We start from the raw sequence: 19639 nt of genomic DNA on the forward strand, positions 1-19639 counted from the left end.
GAGTTGGGGGACTATGCATGCTTTTTTGTTTTCCACTTGCTTGTCTTATTAAGCCATATATTATCTGTTTTATGGATGATTCAAATGCACCTGGTAATGTTGCTGCTCTCCCCAATCTCTAATTGCTTTGAGTGGGTTTGGGAGGCCTTGTTAGACTCTGTTTCTTGGCTTGAGAACAAATCAATATATTTCTAACAAAGTGCACGTAGAAAGACAAGTCTTTTCATCATTGTTAAAGCATGCAACCTTTTTCATCAGACTTTCATTTTTCTAGGGAATGCACACACATCTGTCTTATAACCTATGTATTTTAGCGAACATTTGGAGTAAATTTCTGTGTAATATTTTTAGTCATTTTTTAAATTATTTTTTCCATTGCCATATTATACTTTCAGAAGTTTTAAAGTTTCTTTTAAGGGTATTAAGAAGCACAAAGTTCCAGTCATAAAATTTAAGTCATGGGATGAAAAGTACAGCATAGGAAATACAGTCAATAATTTGTAATAATGTTGTGTGGTAACAGATGATAACCAAACCTACCATGGTGAGTCTTGTGTAATGTATAGAATTGTTGAATCACTATGTTGTACCCCTGAAAATAATATAACATTGTATGTCAAGTATACTTCGATAAAATAATAAGTTAAAAAAAACTGTCTCTTCTACAAAATAGAGACAATACTATAATTTTCTAATAAAATTTCCATGAAAATTAAATTATGTCTCTTAAATTCTTAGCATTATATATGATATATTATAAATGATTAATAAATTATTTGTTGATATTACTATGGTTATTTTTAGTTTTACCTTTTATTCTCCATTCTATATTTTAATCCTTGATTAGATAAGTAGATTATGTATCTGATGCCTTACTTTTCTTAAGTTTCTGTGTTCTTACAAATGTTTTCTTTTGCCTTATATTATTTTAGGCATTTACTTTTTTTTTTAAATTTATTATATCTTAAACCTATTGATTTCATTAGTTTCCCATGGCTTCTGGGGAAAAAAAGAAAGAGGACTATAAATTTGGTGGCCTCAAACAATAGACTTTATCGTCTTATAGGTTGTGAGGGCAGAAATTTGACATCACTGTTACTGGGCCAAAATCAAAGTGCCAAGAAAGCCATATACCTTTAGGAGCTTCTTGGGGACAATGCTTTCCTCAACTCTTGCAGTTTCTGGTGGCCGCAAGCATTCTTTGACTTGGGGTTGTATTACTTCAACCTTCAAGGCTGGTATCTTCAATTATCTTTTATCTCTATCTTTATTACTCGTGTGTGTGTGTGTGTGTGTGTGTGTGTGTGTGTGTATGAAAGAGACTGACTCTCTGAGGTCACCTGTGAAGGCATTTGCAGCCCACTCAGGTAATCAGGGATAATCTCCTCATCTCAAAATCCTTAGCCTAATCACATCTGCAAATGACCTTCTCCCAAATAAGGTGGCATTTGCAGGTCCCAGGGATTAGAGCTTGACATATTAAAAAAAAAATCCATTTTCAAATTTAAGACATCCACCTTTTAAAGGCCAAAGTATAATGTACTTTTACTGTGTTCCTACAATGTTAACACTCCCTTTGGTTTCTTACTTTCTTAAGATTTCATTTTATATTTGTTATTGACTATATTTTTATTGGACTTGCTAATTTAAACATGATATAGGTCTTTGTTGCTTAAGTGAAATAGGATGGAACCAGTTTCAGATCCTGAAGAGTGATTTTGAGGAAGATGCTTAATCTTGCTTAACCTTGAGTCTCTCAAATATAAACTGAAGACAAGTTGCCTGACTCAGAGTTATCACTGAACTTAAACATAATAACAAAACTGCAAAGACCTGGCTCATAAAATGCACTCCTGATGTTTCTTAAAAAGATATCCTTAGGGGCGCCTGGGTGGCGCAGTCGGTTAAGCGTCCGTCCGACTTCAGCCAGGTCACGATCTCGCGCTCCGTGAGTTCGAGCCCCGCGTCAGGCTCTGGGCTGATGGCTCGGAGCCTGGAGCCTGTTTCCGATTCTGTGTCTCCCTCTCTCTCTGCCCCTCCCCCGTTCATGCTCTGTCTCTCTCTGTCCCAAAAATAAATAAACGTTGAAAAAAAAAAAAAATTAAAAAAAAAAAAAAAAAAAAAAAAAAGATATCCTTGAGGGTAAGATTTACTTAGAAATATTCCAGTATTCCTGGCAAAGACAGCTACTCATTCATTATTTCTTTTTAATTGATGAATAAATAATGACCAAGAATGGAGTTATATATTGTGCATATGATAAAAATATGGCTCTATATTGCTTTTTAAATGTTGTAAATGGAGTGAGATTTCCCACCTCACCCATGAGACTTGGGTTTTAAGATAAAGGTAAGAGAAAAACATCTTTCACCTTTGGTCTTCCAACCAGAACAGGGTTTCTCCACGTTGGCACTATTGGCCTTTCTCTCTAGATAATTCTGTGCTATAGGGGTCTGGTCTGTATATTATGGGATGTTTTGCAGCATCCCTGACCTCTACTCACTGGCTACCTTTACCACCCTTCCCTACCTTTGTGATAGGCAAAAAGTCTCCCGACATTGTCCAATTTCACCTAGAGAGACAGCCACTTGAGCCAGGAGTCACCGGACTAGCAGGCTTCAGTATGTAAGAGCTCCAGTCTCTTCAGAGGGACCCTCGATATTGAGCTTTTGTGTGTTTAAAAAGCCTTTTTGGTTAGCCAGAAGCTCACCTTTTACCCAATTACTACTCTGATCTCTCTTCAGAATCTGCAATGTTCCTTTCAGAGACCTTGGGTTTTAGGGTCTCAGACACACAGAATAGCTTTAATCTGGGATTGAATAGTTACTGGTCTCCATATCCTACTAAGACACAGGTGCAATTTTCATATGGAGAAGCTGATTGTTTCGTTTTATGAAAGAAAGAAACAAAGAAAGAAAGAAAGAAAGAAAGAAAGAAAGAGAAAGTCTCATTTACATTCAGCTTCACAAAAAAATTTAAATATCAGGTTTCTTTTTCCCTCCCAAGGTTACTTCATAGATAACATCCACAATTGTCTGGGAATAATTGAGAAACACTGAGTGCTCCTCAAATATCTGAAAAGCAACTACACAAAAGTTTCTTTTCTATTTCTTTAAGTGGTTTTGTTTTATTCATATAATCTGATCACTCCCTTACTTGCAAACTATAGGAGTTGATATGTAATTCTCATTCTCTTAACTATTTGCATCTCAATTTTCCAGTGGGGACCCAAACTCTCCTATTCTTAGTTGGCCTCTGTCTTTGCAAGGTTGATTTGCAACTCTCTTGGGAGCTTTTCAGGTATAATTTGAGGCCAGAGCCGTTATTTGGAGGGCAGGGAGAGACCAGAAGGAAAAGGCAGGTCACTCCAGGTTGATAGGTACCAGTTTTAATTAACAAAGGGAACTTATATATGAAGCTTGTCTTGGGCAGTAGCAAGACAAAATGGGTTCCCGCACCCACCCACCAAATCTTAAAAGTTTATAAAAAGATCCTAACTGGGTTCAGTCACATATACCATGCAGGTGTACTTAATACCACATCACTAACTCAAGGCTAGGTCCTTGGAGCAGCCTCTGGGAGTGGGAAAGACAGGCAAGACATACATTTCAAGGACAAGGGAGGGGGTGAGGAGCCTCTGAGTACCTGAGTCTAACTCATCAGTCATTCAGCAGTCACGTTTTTTGTTGTTGTTTTTAATTAATTAATCAATTAATTAAAAATTAATTGATTAATTAATTAATTAAAAATTAATTAACTAATCAGTTAATTAATATCCAAGTTAGCATATAATGCAATAATGATTTCAGGAGTAGATTCCAGTGATTCATTCCCTATGTATAACACCCAGTGCTCATCCCAAGTGTCTTCCTTAATGCCCTTTGCCCATTCAGCCCATCCCCCCACCCACAACTCCTCCAGCAACCCTCAGTTTGTTCTCTGTATTTAGAAGTCTCTTATGTTCTGTCCCCCTCCTAGTTTTTATATTATTTTTGCTTCCCTTCCTTTATGTTCATCTGTAATGTATCTTAAATTCCATGTATGAGTGAAGTCATATGATATTTGTCTTTCTCTGACTAATTTCCCTTAACATAATACCCTCTAGTTCCATCCACTCAGTTGCAAATGGCAAGATTTCATTCATTCATTCCCGAGTAATACTCCATTGTATATATATACCACATCTTTATCCATTCATCCATCGATGGGCATTTGGGCTTTTTCCATACTTTGGCTATTGTCAATAGCACTGCTATAAACTTTGGGACTCATGTGCCCCTTTGAAACAGCACACCTGTATCCATTGGATAAATACCTAGTAGTGCAATTGCTGAGGAACCTCCATACTGTTTCACAAAGTGGCTGTACCAGTTTGCATTCCCACCAGCAGTGCAAAAAAAGTCCTCTTTCTCCGAATCCTTGCCAACATCTGTTGTTGCCTGAGTTGTTAATTTTAGCCATTCCGACTGGCGTGAGGTGGTATCTCATTGTGGTTTTAATTGTGGTATTTCCCTAATGATGAGTGATGTTGAGCATTTTTTCATGTGTCTGTTAGTCATCGGGATGTCTTCTTTGGAGAAGTGTCTGTTCATATCGGTTGCCCATTTCTTCACTGATTATTTGTTTTGTGACTGTTAAGTTTGATAAGCATATTGGATATTTCATTTGTGAATATCTTCTCCCATTTCACAGGTTGCCTTTTACTTTTGCTGATTGTTTCCTTTGCTGTGCAGAAGCTTTCACATCTTTTTGATGATGTTCCCCAGCATTCAGCCAATGGGATTTGAGGAAGTGTTAATGGCCAGTAATCAAGAGATGCAGTGACTGGTTTCTGACTGGATTAGTTCGCGTGAGTGGTTAGTGAGCTAATAACTTAACTGAGGTTCTGTTAGAAATGGAGCTTCTTTTTGTTGATATAAATCTTCTGGGCATATAGAAGTTCAAAGCTGCTTATAGTTCTCTTTGCCAAAATACCAAGATGTATATATACAGATCTGGCCTTATCTTTCTTCATGAGGCAACACATTCTTTCTAAATCTCATTTTCAGGTCTACAATTATGCCGCACACTTTCCAAACTTTGTGTAATTGTTTATGTTGTTTCTTTTATCATCTCTTATTCACTATTCTGTAATTGACAAAATTCTTAAATGTGCAGTTCAAGTTATCTTTCTTCTTTCTGTTTTGTACCCAAAACACTGTCTGGTACACATATTTACAGAGTAGATGTATTTATTAAAGAAAGATTCTCTGAGCTATTCTGGCCTTGGATGGCCAGAATCTCACTTGCACATAGATGCACACTTAGCACATATCAGAGTCATTAACTTCAGCCATAATTGGTTTTCCACTGACATTTGACTTTTAGGGTCTTCTAATTTTCAACAGCTAGATAGTAATATTTTTGCTTCTTTCCAGTTTATTCTACCATCCTATCACATAGAATAATACTCTGATAGCTGTTTGATAAATTGCTTTGAGCTGGTAAAATCAGACGAAAAATAACGTAATCTAATTTTATATAAGAATCTATCATTTCATCGGGATGCCTGGGTGGCTCAGTCAGTTGAGCGCCTGACTTCGGCTCAGGTTATGATCTCGCAGTCTATGAGTTCAAGCCCCGTGTCTGGCTCTGTGCTGACAGCTCAGAGCCTGGAGCCTGCTTTGGATTCTGTGTCTCCTTCTCTCTCTGCCCCCAACCCCCCACCCCCCACCCCCCGCTCATGCTCTGTCTCTGTCAAAAATAAATAAACATTTTTTAAAATTAAAAAAATAATAATCTACCATTTCAAAACTAAAATATATAGTTTTCTTTGAGACATCTTCAAGTTATAGAAAAACACATTACATCATTTCATTTTGTATTTTTGAGTTAAACAATTCCTCAGTAGAACTGTTTAATTGCTCACATATCTTTTCCCACTGGGATTTGGATATCAGAGTGTGTATTCCTGGGATCCTAAATGAGATCTGAAAGCTAATCTCAGAAGACTCAAGGCAAAATATAAAAGGTGTTGCATTATCCTAAGGAAACACTGCCTTCCTAAGGGAGGCCCAGATTTCTTATATGGACATAAAAGTCCTGCACATATGGATTATGGAAAATCTTGCAATGGATTGTTTTTTTAATATTGTCAAACTGTCAATAACTGTCAAAGCTGATTTTTCCAGTGAAAAATGAACTGATGCTGACAACAGAGTAGTAAGGTAAATGAAAGAAAGATAGTGATCTGGTAAGTGTTCTTCACATAATCCTGGGACATCAGAGTTGGGCAGGATTTCAAGTGCTCATCTTCATAAAATCATTTATTTTACACACAGAAAACTGATGTTTTGAGAAGACACATGCTTATAATTTTTTAAAATGTTTTATTTATTTTTGAGACAGAAAGACACAGAGTATGAACGGGGAAGGGGCAGAGAGACAGGGAGACACAGAATCCGAAGCAGGCTCCAGACTCTGAACTGCCAGCACAGAGCCTGATGCGGGCCTCAACCCCATGAAGTATGAGATCACGACCTGAGCCAAAGTCGGATGTTTAGCTGACTGAGCCACTGAGGTGCCCAGAGAAGACACTTGCTTAGAATAACACAGGTTTTATTTCTCAAGGTATTTCCAGCAAAAGCAACATTACCACCACCAACAACAACAAAAAAATCACGTTTAATAGATGATATTCTTAAGACAATCTTCAGCATTATTGGACTCTGATTAAAAACCTAACTATAAACACAGCTCTCATTGTTTCTTATTTTTTTTTAAGTTGAGCAGACTGAAGTATAAATTGAGGCTAATGCATTTGTAGGTCATACTATTTATTCTATCCTGTAGTCATGTGTTCATATGAACAATTGTCAATACACAGGTGACAGGACTGGGGTAGGATTGGGGAGTGGCTTTGAGGCAACAGAAAAATGCTTTACAAAGTTAGTGACTAGCGCTCAATATAGAGCTTTGACTGTCAGAATATACTATTTTACTAAACTCTTTTCGAAGCCCCCAATTTCATCCTCACCTACCAATTGCATTGAAGAGAAGATTTTTTGGTTCCTCTTTGTACGCTTCTGACTCTTTTATATCTTCCATTCCTTTCCCCTTCTATTGTTCCATTTGACATTTATATTTCCTTTCCTGAAAGTCTTTTTAATCTGAACGTATATAACATCCTTGAAAGATCATTGTAAGAAAATATTCTCTATAAAAATTAATTTCTTCATTACCTTTGATTCTGTGATTAGAAATAAAGGATTTGGTAGCAAATAAGTCCAGCAAAAAGTGGTTCTTCTCCATGGCTCAGACCCCCAACCTTATTTTAGCATTGGCCTTAAAGATGAGCCTCTTTTTTTCATGCCTACTTTTTGGTAGTCATTCTTCATAGATACCAAAAGAGGGCATGACATAACAAAGAAGCATTTCATCCACGTTTGCCTTTCTAGCCACTGGCTCTAATTTTATCCCTTTTGCCTTCACAGTGGTGGCCATTGTTCCACTTTTAGGTCAATTGACAATCTTATCTCTCATATTTGTAGACAGGAACAGATGAGCTGTCATTCAATGAGAGTTGATATTTTCTAAGGAGGATGCCATATGTATTTCAGGAAGGGAGAACTCCAAAGAGTTGACTAGTAGCTCAGAGATAGCACTTTCTCCAATTAACACTTTTTTTTTTAAAGCAAAGTGTTTGGAGTGAGATACAGTATATGAGATAAAAATGGGAATATATGTGAACACTGAAGGTATTTCAATGCTGAGCTTGTAGGGGACAAGGAATATTTAAGTGTAGGAAGAAGACTACGTAACACAAAATCTATTTTATACAGGTAATTCTTACAGTGGCTTATGAATTCATTTTGTAGCATGTTTGAAAGTAGAATGAGAATTGATCGGAGAAAATGAGGCCAATTAAGAAGTTCAACTGAGGAAATTGAGGGATGACATTACATAATGGAGTGTCAATGATGATAAGAAGGAAACGTTTCTGGGGCACCTGGGTGGCTCAGTCGGTTGAGCATCCAAATTTGGCTCAGGTCGTGAGCCCATGGTCTGTTCGTTTGAGCCCTGCATCCAGCTCAGTGCTGACAGCTCAGAGCCTGGAACTTTCTTCAGATTCTGTGTCTAGTCCTCCCTCTGCCCCTCCGCCACTCGCCCTCTGTCTCTGTCTCTCTCTCAAAAATAAATAAACATTAAATTTTATTTTTAAAAAAAGAAGGAAACATTGGATATTTGCCACGTTTTGCAGATTGTATCAATGGTTCTTCTCTGGCTTCGGGTAAGAGGAGGTATCTTACTTGGACTAGCAGTGGAAGTGGCAGATATATATTCAAGACAGGAATCATAGAATAGTCATATGTTGTAGGAAACAATAGTAATTAAATATAGTTTTTGGCACACTGAAATGTACATGTGACTCTTTGTTAGGTCACTCTGAGTCGGACAGATGCTCATGTGAAAGTTATCACTGTCTACTTGGTACTGTAAGGAAAGGCACAGAATTATGTTGGGAGAGTGTACATAGCGAGGAGAGAAGTAGGTTGAGAAGGAAGCCCTAGGAAAGTGCCACTGTGCATGAAGGAGGCTGAATAGGGGCAAGTTGACATTAGGAATGAAATCAAGAGAGGCGTACAAAAGCCAAGAGAGGAAGGTATTTTAAGATGAAAGGAGAGGTTGGGGCACCTGGGTAGCTCAGCAGGTTGTGTGTCTGCCATTCGGTCAGGTCGTGATATCACAGTTTGTGAGTTTAAGCCCTGCATCAGGCTGTCTGCTGTCAGTGCAGAGCCCACTTCAGATCCTCTGTCCCCCTCGCTCTCTACCCCTCCCCCACTCACACTCTATCAAAAATGAATAAACATGATTTAAAAAAAGAAGAAAGGAGACGTCAAAGCTATTACATGAAATAGAGAAATAAATTTCATTACCTACTGAAAAATCTTTGACTTTGACAAATAGGACGTAGTTTGGAATTGAAACAAAAAGGGTTTTAAGTCATTGGGATAAAAATCCTATGTGAGTAGGCTGAAGTGAGAAAGTAGAAACCAGTGTAGACACTTATAAGAAAACCTTGAAATAAGATGAAAGAAAATAAATGGAAGTAGATACAGGGTAATATTTTTAAAGGTGACATTGACTTCAATGTTATGTGCTGCAAGGTTATGAAGGAAAGATTAGTAGTAATGGTATAAGTATCTTAATTGATGCAGACATCAGAACTGGGTGCACAGTTGAAGGGATTAACCTCAGAAAATGTGAGGGCATGATATTCCACAAAAGGAAAAGAAAGGAGAGAGGAAGCCATCAATGAATCCAAATGCTTATATCATGACTTGATGAGAAAGTTGAGCATTTACTTCCTTGCTATCGGATCTTTTTCTCTACAAGACAGAAATCATTTTCTGGTAGTGAGAAGAAGAGACCCAAAAAGAGAATGAGACCTAAAAAGAATTATAAAGGTTTTCAATAGAGATTAAATGAAGGAAATAACTGTATGCTATGAAAAGTTAAACAACAATTTTATGAATTATATATACATATATGTAAATATAACTTAAAATCGTGACTTTTAGCCTAACACCTTCCAGTTCCATCCACATTGTTGCAAATGGCAGGATTTCAGTCTTTCTCATTGCCAAGTAGTATTCCATTGTTTATATGTCCCACATCTTCTTCATCCATTCATCAGTTGATGGGCTTTTAGGCTCTTTTCATAATTTGGCTATTGTTCAAAGTGCTGCTATAAACATTAGGGTATATATGCCCCTATGAGTCGGCACTCCTGTAGCCTTTGGATAAATTCCTAGTAGTGCTATTCTGGGTCATAGGGTAGATCTATTTTCAATTTTTTGAGGAAGTTCCACACTGTTTTCCAGAGTGGCTGCACCAGTTTGCATTCCCACCAATGGTGCAAGAGGGTTCCTGTTTCTCCACATCCTTGCCAAAATCTGTTGTTTCCTGAGATGTTAATTTTATCCACTCTGACTAGTGTGAGGTGGTATCTTAATGTGGTTTTGATTTGTATTTCCCTGATGATGAGTGATGTTGAACATCTTTTCATGTGTCTGTTGGCTATGGGGATGTCTTCTTTGGAAAAGATTATTATTTTTTTTCAGTCAGAGAAAGACAGATATCATATGTTTTCACTCCTATGTGGAATCTGAGAAACTTAACAGAAGACCATGAGGGAAGGGAAGGAGAAAAAATAGTTCCAAACAGAGAGGGACACAAACCATAAGAGACTCTTAAATACAGAGAACAAACTGAGGGTTTATGGCCAGGGGGGTTGAAGGAGAGGGGAAAATGGATGGTGGGCATTGAGGAGGGCACTTGCTGGGATAAGCACTAGGTGTTGTACGTAAGCAATGAATCATGGGAATCTACTCCCAAAACCAAGAACATACTGTATACCCGGTATGTTAGCTAACTTGATGATATATTAACAAATTGTGACTTTTATACAAATATAAAATGAAACTTTCAGTGATTTTACTTCATCATTCATTCCCTAAGCTGTTCTAATTGGTATAAAAGATAATGCAAAGAATTATAGGTCAAGAATTCATCATTAAGCAGGGCATTTAAGATGAACATGGCTGTTATATATAAAGTGATGAATCACTGAATTCTACTCCTGAACATTTTACCATGTATATTAACTAACTAGAACTTAAATTAAAACTTGAAAAAAAATTCACAAATAAATATACAAATAGACTAAAAACTGGCTATTTCCATAGAAGAGAGGGAAATCCATTATCTCTACACTCGACAAAATGCACATGTCCGTAGACAAGTATTGTGTTGCTATCAGTTCTCTGCGACTTACAGATTTCTAAACTAGAGTAAGGTCAGTCAAAGGCAAAAAGATAGAAAGGTAAGGAGAGTGATCCTTTTTTCAACATCTTTTACAATTATTCCTGGCAGAGGGCATGGACACATTCCTGGATATCGTTATCATCTTCCCTGGATTGAATTTAATAAATCTGTAGGCATGAGAATTTCTCTAGCTATGTTCTGTAGCTTGAATTCCAGAAAAGGAAAACAGACATCTGGATCGACTCAGAATTGCTAGGCTGCCAGATTTAGAACCGTGAAGGAACAAGATGGTGAGGATACGGAGACTGTGGAAGGAAATTCACTTAACACTTACAATTTGCTTATAAGGCACTATCACTGTCATGTCATAGGTGATGAACTGAAGCTCAGTGGTTAAGTGGCCTGACCAAGGTCTCACAACTTCTGAGAGACAGAGCTGCGATTCAGTCACTTGTATGATTAACGCAGAACCTTTCTTCTTTATATCTTATCAGCGGATGTCGAACAACTCTTCAGAGTTTTTTTGTTCCTCAGAGGGGCAGCCACAGCTCAAGGTAAGGAACAGAAGTTCTGCTAATCTTCTCATAGAGGGCTTCGGCTGGAACGGCAATGCTATCTGTTGTGAAAATAAAAACAACACAAACGGGAACAGAAGCTATCCACTCAATTTGCTGTATACCCACGTGGTTTAGCCACTATTACTTGACATTGGTGGAAGATGAGGGAGTCGAAGAATGTATAGCTCAACAACTGATTTGATGGCAGTGCCCTTAAATACAGAAAACAATAGCTTTACGTGATAGAAGTGGCAGAGTGTTGATTTAAGAAATTGAAAATCTGCATGTTTGAAATGTATAATACCCTATATCTGTATATATATATTATATATATATATAATATATATATACACACCACACACACACACACAGAGATATATATATATCTGAAATGTATATACCCTACCCTAGCTGTGGATATGCCCATGTGTTATCAAGACATGGATTTAGATAACAGTGGATTTAGAATAACTCTTCTATTTGTTCTGTCTGGGTTTTTTTTTTTTTGTTATTGTTGTTTTTAGTGAATGTTGAAGTTATTAATATTGTCATCATTATTACTTGTGCCACAACTGCAGAGGTCCGGGGCACTGCAGAGGATGGAATTGGAGAACCTCACTGTGAAGACTGAGTTCTTTCTCTTGGGATTTAGTGAGCATCCAGAACTCTGGAGGGTTCTTTTTGCTGTGTTCCTTTTTATCTACTCTGTTACCTTAATGGGGAACCTAGGGATGATGTCATTAATCATGACCAGTTCCCATTTGCACACCCCTATGTACTTTTTCCTCTGCATACTGTCCTTCGTTGATGTATGCTACTCCTCCGTCATTGCCCCCAAATTACTTGCAGACCTGGTTTCCGAGAAAAAGACCATTTCTTACAAGGGTTGTGCTGCACAGTTATATTTTTTCTGTTCTTTGGTTGACACAGAATCTTTCCTCTTGGCTGCCATGGCTTATGACCGGTACATAGCTATCTGCAACCCACTGCTTTACACTGTTATTATGTCCAAGAGGCTTTGCTGCCAGCTTGCGATTGGAGCATTTTGGGGGGGTACCATGAGCTCAATTATTCACACTACAAATACCTTCCATCTGTCTTTCTGCTCCAAAGAAATTAATCATTTCTTCTGCGATATCTCCCCACTCTTCTCTCTGTCCTGCACTGATACTTACATGCATGACATTGTTCTGGTAGTTTTTGCTGGTTTAGTGGAAGCTATCTGTCTTCTAACAGTTCTTCTCTCTTATGTCTGCATCATAGCAGCCATTCTTAAAACAGGTTCTGCTGAAGGAAGAAGAAAAGGGTTCTCCACTTGTGCCTCCCATCTGACTGTAGTCACTATTTACCATGGTACCCTCATTTTTATTTATTTGCGCCCCAGCGCTGGTCATTCGCTGGATATTGACAAAGTGACCTCTGTGTTCTATACATTGATTATACCTATGTTGAATCCCTTAATTTACAGTCTGAGGAACAAAGATGTCAAAAATGCCTTTAGGAAAGTGATCAGCCGAAAATTGCTTTCTTAAGAAAGAATGAAATTGAGTCTGATGACTTTTTCAACAATGTCTGTTCTTTGACCTTTGGTTCTCACTGTTGGGAAAGTCAGTTTGATATGGATGTTTCCCAAATCTGTGGGTAATGAGGCCTCAACTACAAAATAAGGCCAGAGCCTAACATCAGAGCCAGGCCCAGTCACATCACTTGTATTATGTCTATCTGTTTATTATTTTAAAGTTAAAACTTTTAATATGTATTCAAGGAGCAGATTTACCCTTCACATAATATCCTATATTTCATATTCTTACTCCTTTTTCCTCCAATCCTAAATTTTATAACAATTTTTCTCAACGTTGGATAAGCCATTAAATGTCACAACCCTCTTTTTCTGAAAGAAACTAAATCCAATTTACTGAGACTATTTTTCAATTAATTTTTATTCCCATGTAAATGTGTGCATTGCAGCTTAGCTGTCTAATTGTATTCACTCTAAAAAAATCTTCTCTAAATTTTAACTCCTATATGTTTTTTTTTTCTGATATCTCCTTCAATTACAGATGATACGTCACATCATAAACTTCATTAGAATCTTAAGTGCGCTTCCTTTGAGACTCTAAGAATTTTCTATATGACATTGTAGCTGTCTGTGTGTGTTTTATCCCTCTACTAGACTTACTCATTTATTACTGTTCCTTATTTGATGCCTTGCCTCTTTATCACAGCATTTTCCCCAATATAGATACTGAGTAAATGTTCATGAAGTCAACATGAGTACATTTGCTATTGGTTGTTTTTTATTTAGATTATACACCTATGGATAGGCAGAAACTATTTCTCTTGCAGTATTTTTTTTTCCTTCTCCAGAGGGCTACCATAAACACACATGACTGTTTCAAGATATTGTTAAGCATGGTGGCTTATTAAAAAACAATTTGCAAATATCCACAAAGTTAACATCTGGCTCATAAACTATTTCCTCGAGAATGTATGGTCTGAAATCTCTTGACTGGTAAGCAGAGAGCTGAAGTTCCTGAGGGAGGCTATTCTCTGAGAGCCAGAGATGGGATCAGAAGCCAACAAATGGTGAGATCTTAGTTAGGTGGGCTGCTGGGACTTGGCTTTTAGACAAGGTGTGGCAGAAAGTTGAAAAAAGTGTTAAACCCAAGGTGAGGTTGAACAGTGGGAGAGAGGGTCAATCAGACAGGAAAGCCTTCTGAAAGTGAAAATGCAGTCTGGGTTACAAACAAGGATCACAGTTACATTTACTACAGTGGAAAGGATCTTTGCAAGAGGGTTTTTGTCCATACAGCTCAGTGGTGAGGAAGGGCTCTGGGTAATGTGGGCTGTCAGTAGGGAAGAATGGACTGGAAGCTTGATCACAATGAGAAACAAACACTTCATCCTAAATACTGAGCAGACAATGTTCACCACAGTGTACAGGTTCATCACAGGAAATGCATATTGGTTCTTTTGTCACTGAGTGTATGTTGCCTCATAAACTGTCCTCCCCCCCGCACAGAGGGTAGGGAGAGACTGAAGAAAAAGGCAGACCACTCCAGACTGCTAGCTGGAATGTTTAATGAACTGACTTACAAGGCTTGTCTTGGGCAGCCCCAAGAGGAGTAGATTGCCACTCCTGTGCTCCAGGATCTTAAAAGTTTATACAGAAGCCTTAACTAGGCTCAGTCATGTAAACCGTCTGGGGGCCCTCAACACCACATTGATCTTTAAGTCTGTGTCCTTGGAAGAGTTCAAACTGTGGGAATAGTGGGCAGAATGTATATTCCAAGGACAAGGGAAGGGTGAAGAGCCTCTGATTCAGACTGCAGGTCAACCAGCGATTACATTCTCTCCACCACCTCCTCCAACAATGTCCCATTTCATTCTTGGCCCTTGGGATGGGGCCACGCAGCATAACACAAAATGGGGTATCCTGGGACTGATTACCTAAACTCGTTTCTTGGCAATGTGGGGTTTGAGACTTGGATCAGAAATATAGTTTCAGGCATCTGGCCTGGACATGGGAATAGTGTGGCCAGCCTGGGTAGTCATGAAGAAATCTTTGCTCAGGAGTGAAAGCAACATTAGGAAAAATAAACCCCAAGGTGGCTGGGTAGACAGTTCCAAATAGGACCTGCAGCTGTGATGTGCAACTGGAACCCGAATGACCAGGTGAGCAGGCCCTAAAGGGAATAAAGATGGATCCTGCGGACACCAGTTCATGATAGGATGCCATGAATGATACCGTCTTCTCTTTCGACACCAGGTTTTAGTTCCTGAGAGGGAGCTGGTTGACCCTGAATGATCTTAGAAAGTCCCTATCGTCCTCAGATAAATAGATATATACCTGGTTATAAAAATATCTATGTCTATATCTATACTTATTTACATGCATGTGGCTTTAATATTTACATGTACGTGGCTTTAATATTTATATGGTTTATATGTTATATAAACATATAAATATGTTTATATGTTTTATATGTATATTTGTATATATGTATATAAATATGTTTATATGTTTATATGTATATGTTTATATGTTTTATGTTTATATGTTATCTATGTATGGGCATACACATATATGTATATATATATGCTCATATATAACATATAAATATTAAAGCCACATACATGTAAATATTAAAGCCATGTTAGGGAGATGAAGAACCTGAGTAACAAACTAATAATCTGTGGTCACACAGCTGACAAGTAAATGACAGTATATAGATGTGAACCAGGTCTGTCTCACTCTGAATTCCAGTTCTTATCTTAACACCTGTCTCCTCTTTACTGTTTTTAAAAAAAATGAAAGTAAAACACAAACAAAAACAAAATCCGCATTTCCTGTCCATGTGTAAAGGCTATTAAATTAAAGTCATCTTTAAATGAAAACATAAAGAAGAACAAAGAAATCTCTTTTATTCTGACACACATATGTGAAAGCTGGCCCGGGAATCTAATTTCATGTGACATGAATAAGTTTAATTTTTATAGATAGGAATATAGTTAATATGTTTTTCACTAAAGTACATTGTGATGGGAAGGAATTTGGACAATGATGGAGAGGTACTGATATATGACAAACAACAAATAAATTATTTGAGATTGCAAAGTGAAATGGTCAATAGATAATGAAATACTTTGATTTGTCTTAAAAGTCCATCCAGTCAGGAATGCAAAACTAATAAGCTGCTAATAATTTCACCTTTTCAATGTGTTATATATTTTTTTGATTTTTTAATGTTTTATTTATTTTTGAGAGAAAAGACAGAGAATGAGTGGGGGAGAGGCAGAGAGAGAGGGAGACACAGAATCAGAAACAGCTTCCAGGCTCTCAGCTGTTAGCACAGAGCCCATAGGGGCCCGAACTCCCGAACCCTGAGATCAGGACCTGAGCGGAAGCTGGACGCCCAACCGACTGAGCCACCCAGGCGCCTCTAAATGTGTTACTTAATGATTATGATATTTTGAGATACACTCAGCCCATTTTATACACTAAAGGAATGAATATATATAAAACAGGAAGGAGATTTAAATGAAAAAGCCTGTAAAACCATGGCCCTCTCCTCCCGGAACCAGAAGAAGGTGCCTCTGTAATTCCTTCTTGACAATAACCTAAAATAAAATGAATCTTGAGCAACACTCCTTACGTTTTTCATAAGTGGATTAAGTCTTAATTGACGGCAGTGTAAACAACACATGCAATTAATTAGGTTTTTGGCAAAGGACATAAGATTACCTGACACCCAGCTACCAGCAATGACCATTATTGAAACTGTGTTTATTTGTTTCACAGATAAACAGACAGCCAAAATCATCAATTATTACAAATAGAATTCTATGTAAATTTTACTGCGCTCTTTGTTTTTTTTTTTTTTTTTTCATTGAACACATGATTAGGTCTTTAAATCTTACTTTCAGCTTAAACTGTATCAATTAGGCATTTTAGTTTTTTAAAAAAATTATTACAATAATGCTATGAACACATTAAGAAAGATGGAGTCCTCTTTCCAGTGGCCTTTGGACAAGGTATAGGTCCTTGTCCAACTGTCATTTGTGCATTTTCTGTAAAGTTGTCAGCAACACCAGCTCTGTTCTCCAGAGTGAGGGCAGGAAGGGGAATGCACAAGCTGATGTGCACTGGGAGGTGTGGTGTATAATTGGAGCACCTGGTCCTGGGGGTGTCTGCTGAAATAACCAGGCCAGAATGAAGAGGAATGGATGCTCCAAAAAAGATTTTTACATCCCATGATCCATATCCCTGATGGATATTTCAGCCTAGGCAAAAAAAAAAAAAAAAAAGTTTGTGAAGATTTAATCTAAGATGAACATACTAGAATAATATTAGCAAAGCTAGTGTGTGTGTGTGTGTGTGTGTGTGTGTGTGTGTGAATTTACAAAGTCTCCTTGCATCAGCTTTGCAGGGGACACTCATTCATTAATTTAATAAATGTTTTAAATGGCATCTGGAGCTGAGCTTTGTAAATAACAGAGTAGAACTCTTGGTGAACAATCCTGGAAAGGGTATTGCATTCACAGAACTTTGAGCTGGGGCAGGATATTTTTAATTTATTCTTATATATTTACTTACTACCGAAATACTTGTGAGTGCCATGATGGAACATTTATAGGGTGATACCAGTCCACAGGAAGGGTGCAAACAAACCCAACTTAACTCACAGACATTCCCCTCTGGCTGAGCAAGTTTATTGAACTCATTACTTACAAAATACTATAATCTTAAGGAGTTGTGCTTAACCGACACGAGGAGAGTAGTTCGCAGGGGCACCCCCATGAACAGAGAAAGCGGGTATAAAAAGATCCTTATTGCAAACCAGCAATAACCTAGTATTACTCTTTCTTAGTCTGAGAAGAAGGCTAAAATCAATAATGACTCCCCACACTCAATTTAGGTACAATGATAAACGATAGAAAACATCTAGAAGGTTGTATTGGTGAGACTACAGGAATCTATGCCAAAGGATCTGAACTTCAGCTCTCAGAATCTTTTAAAAAATACTTTTTGGTGAAAAATCCAACTTCAAGTACTGATTATTTTTTTCAGGGCACCTTTCACATCCTTATTCCGTAAGCTGTAGATCAGTGGGTTTAACATTGGGATGACGACCGTGTAGAACACAGAGGCCATTTTGTCCGTGTCCATAGAGTAACTGGAGCTGGGTCGGAAATACATGAACAGGAGTGTGCCGTGAAATATGGCCACTGCGGTCAAGTGGGAGGCACATGTAGAAAAGGCTTTCCGTCTCCCTTCCGCTGAGTTCATTCTGAGGATGGTCATTATGATGTAGGTGTAGGAGAGGAGGACGGTGATGACGCTGCACCCCACCACACAACCAATGAAAGTGAACATCACTATCTCGTTTATAGATGTATCCGAAGATGAGAGGGACAGCAAGGGTGGGATGTCACAGAAAAAGTGATTGATGATATTGGAATTGCAGAATGCCAATCGAAACGTGCAACCGGTGTGGATTGCCGAATCCACAAATCCCACGATGTAGGCAAGGGCCACGAGCTGGATGCAGATTCTCCTGGACATGGCCATTGTATACAGAAGTGGATTACAGATGGCTGCATACCGGTCGTAAGCCATGACAGCCAACACGAGACACTCCACATCTGCGAAGGCCCCGAAAAAATACAGCTGAATTGCACACGAGTTGTATGGAATCTTCTTTTGCTCAGATAAGAAGCCAGCCAGCATCTTGGGAGAGACAGTGGAGGAGTAGCAGACATCACAGAAAGACAGGTTGCTCAGGAAATAATACATGGGTGTGTGGAGCCTGGAGTCCAGTTTGATCAGCAGGATCATCCCTAGATTGGCAATCATGGTTATGGCATAAACCAGCAGAAAGAACACAAAGAGCCCCTGCTGCACATCTTTTCTTCCAGTAAGTCCTAGGAGTATGAAGTCCGTCATCACAGAGCAGTTCTCAACAGCCATCGCTGAGATCTGGGAATCCCTGGTTGTGAAAGAAGGAAATGGAACCACGATTAACATCATTCTATTATCTTAGCAGTTAAACTGCTGGTCCTTTCTATTTTTCTGTATTGAGGAAAAGAGATGAGCAGTGCCAGGACTGTTTAGGTTAAACAGACTATCCTGGAAATATATACATATCCATACCAATTGATTACATGATAGTGATAAAAATATTGCCTGCATTTCAACAGCACCGTACAGAATTTGTAGCACACTTTTCATCCAAATTAAATCATGCTATTTCCACACCACCTATGTAGTTTTTATGATAACTTTTGCTATGTCTAGTTTATAGATTGGAAACAATATCCTCGTAGTTTGAGGCAATAATTCTCACAATAATCCAGGTATTCTCATAAGGTAGCTGTTTTTGTTAAATTTTGCCAACATGAGTTATATCCTGTAATAGAGAAGCATAATTAAGTAAGAGGTGCAGGTGATGAATATATTCCTTTGTTTTCCCTCATCATCCAAGAAAGTGGAGTGGACAGAGGTCTGGTAGTTTCCTGGATATGACGTTCTCCCACAACCCCATTAATTCTATGTTCTATCCAGTCTCAATAAACAAGAGGTAGAGATAGTTTGTTCCAGGACCCACTGGAGCAAGGCAGATGGTGGTTGCTGAACAATACAGTGGAAGGGTCTCCATGAGCGCTATGGCAGAGTGGATAGACAGGAGTATGCTGAGGCTAACCCCGCTCTCCTCAGACAGTTGCTCTTGCTCAGGAGAGAGTAGGAAGAATTTGGGGGACCAAACTGTAAGGAT

The 19639-nt window shown here is 38.2% G+C and overlaps 2 protein-coding genes across 2 annotated transcripts; one reads left to right on the forward strand and one right to left on the reverse strand.

Moving 5' to 3' along the window:
* Window positions 1-11941: 11941 nt before the first annotated feature.
* Window positions 11942-12895, forward strand: LOC125146652 (olfactory receptor 5I1-like). The gene has a single exon (XM_047823360.1). It carries the CDS (start codon window positions 11963-11965, stop codon window positions 12893-12895), a length of 933 nt encoding a protein of 310 aa, XP_047679316.1. The 5' UTR covers window positions 11942-11962.
* A 4202-nt stretch (window positions 12896-17097) lies between these two features.
* Window positions 17098-18834, reverse strand: LOC125176872 (olfactory receptor 5W2-like). The gene is made up of 2 exons (XM_047878780.1): window positions 17940-18834; window positions 17098-17147 (listed from the first exon to the last, which is right to left on the reverse strand). The coding sequence occupies exons 1-2, from the start codon at window positions 18832-18834 to the stop codon at window positions 17143-17145; spliced, it is 900 nt and encodes a 299-aa protein (XP_047734736.1). The 3' UTR covers window positions 17098-17142.
* Window positions 18835-19639: the final 805 nt, after the last annotated feature.

The sequence above is a fragment of the Prionailurus viverrinus genome, chromosome D1, assembly GCF_022837055.1.
Source record: "Prionailurus viverrinus isolate Anna chromosome D1, UM_Priviv_1.0, whole genome shotgun sequence".
NCBI classification, from domain to species: Eukaryota; Metazoa; Chordata; class Mammalia; order Carnivora; family Felidae; genus Prionailurus; species Prionailurus viverrinus.

Coding starts and splice junctions, on each gene's coding strand:
- LOC125176872 (XM_047878780.1), bottom strand. CDS start 18,834: ATGGCTGTTGAGAACTGCTCTGTGATGACGGACTTCATACTCCTAGGA.
- LOC125146652 (XM_047823360.1), top strand. CDS start 11,963: ATGGAATTGGAGAACCTCACTGTGAAGACTGAGTTCTTTCTCTTGGGA.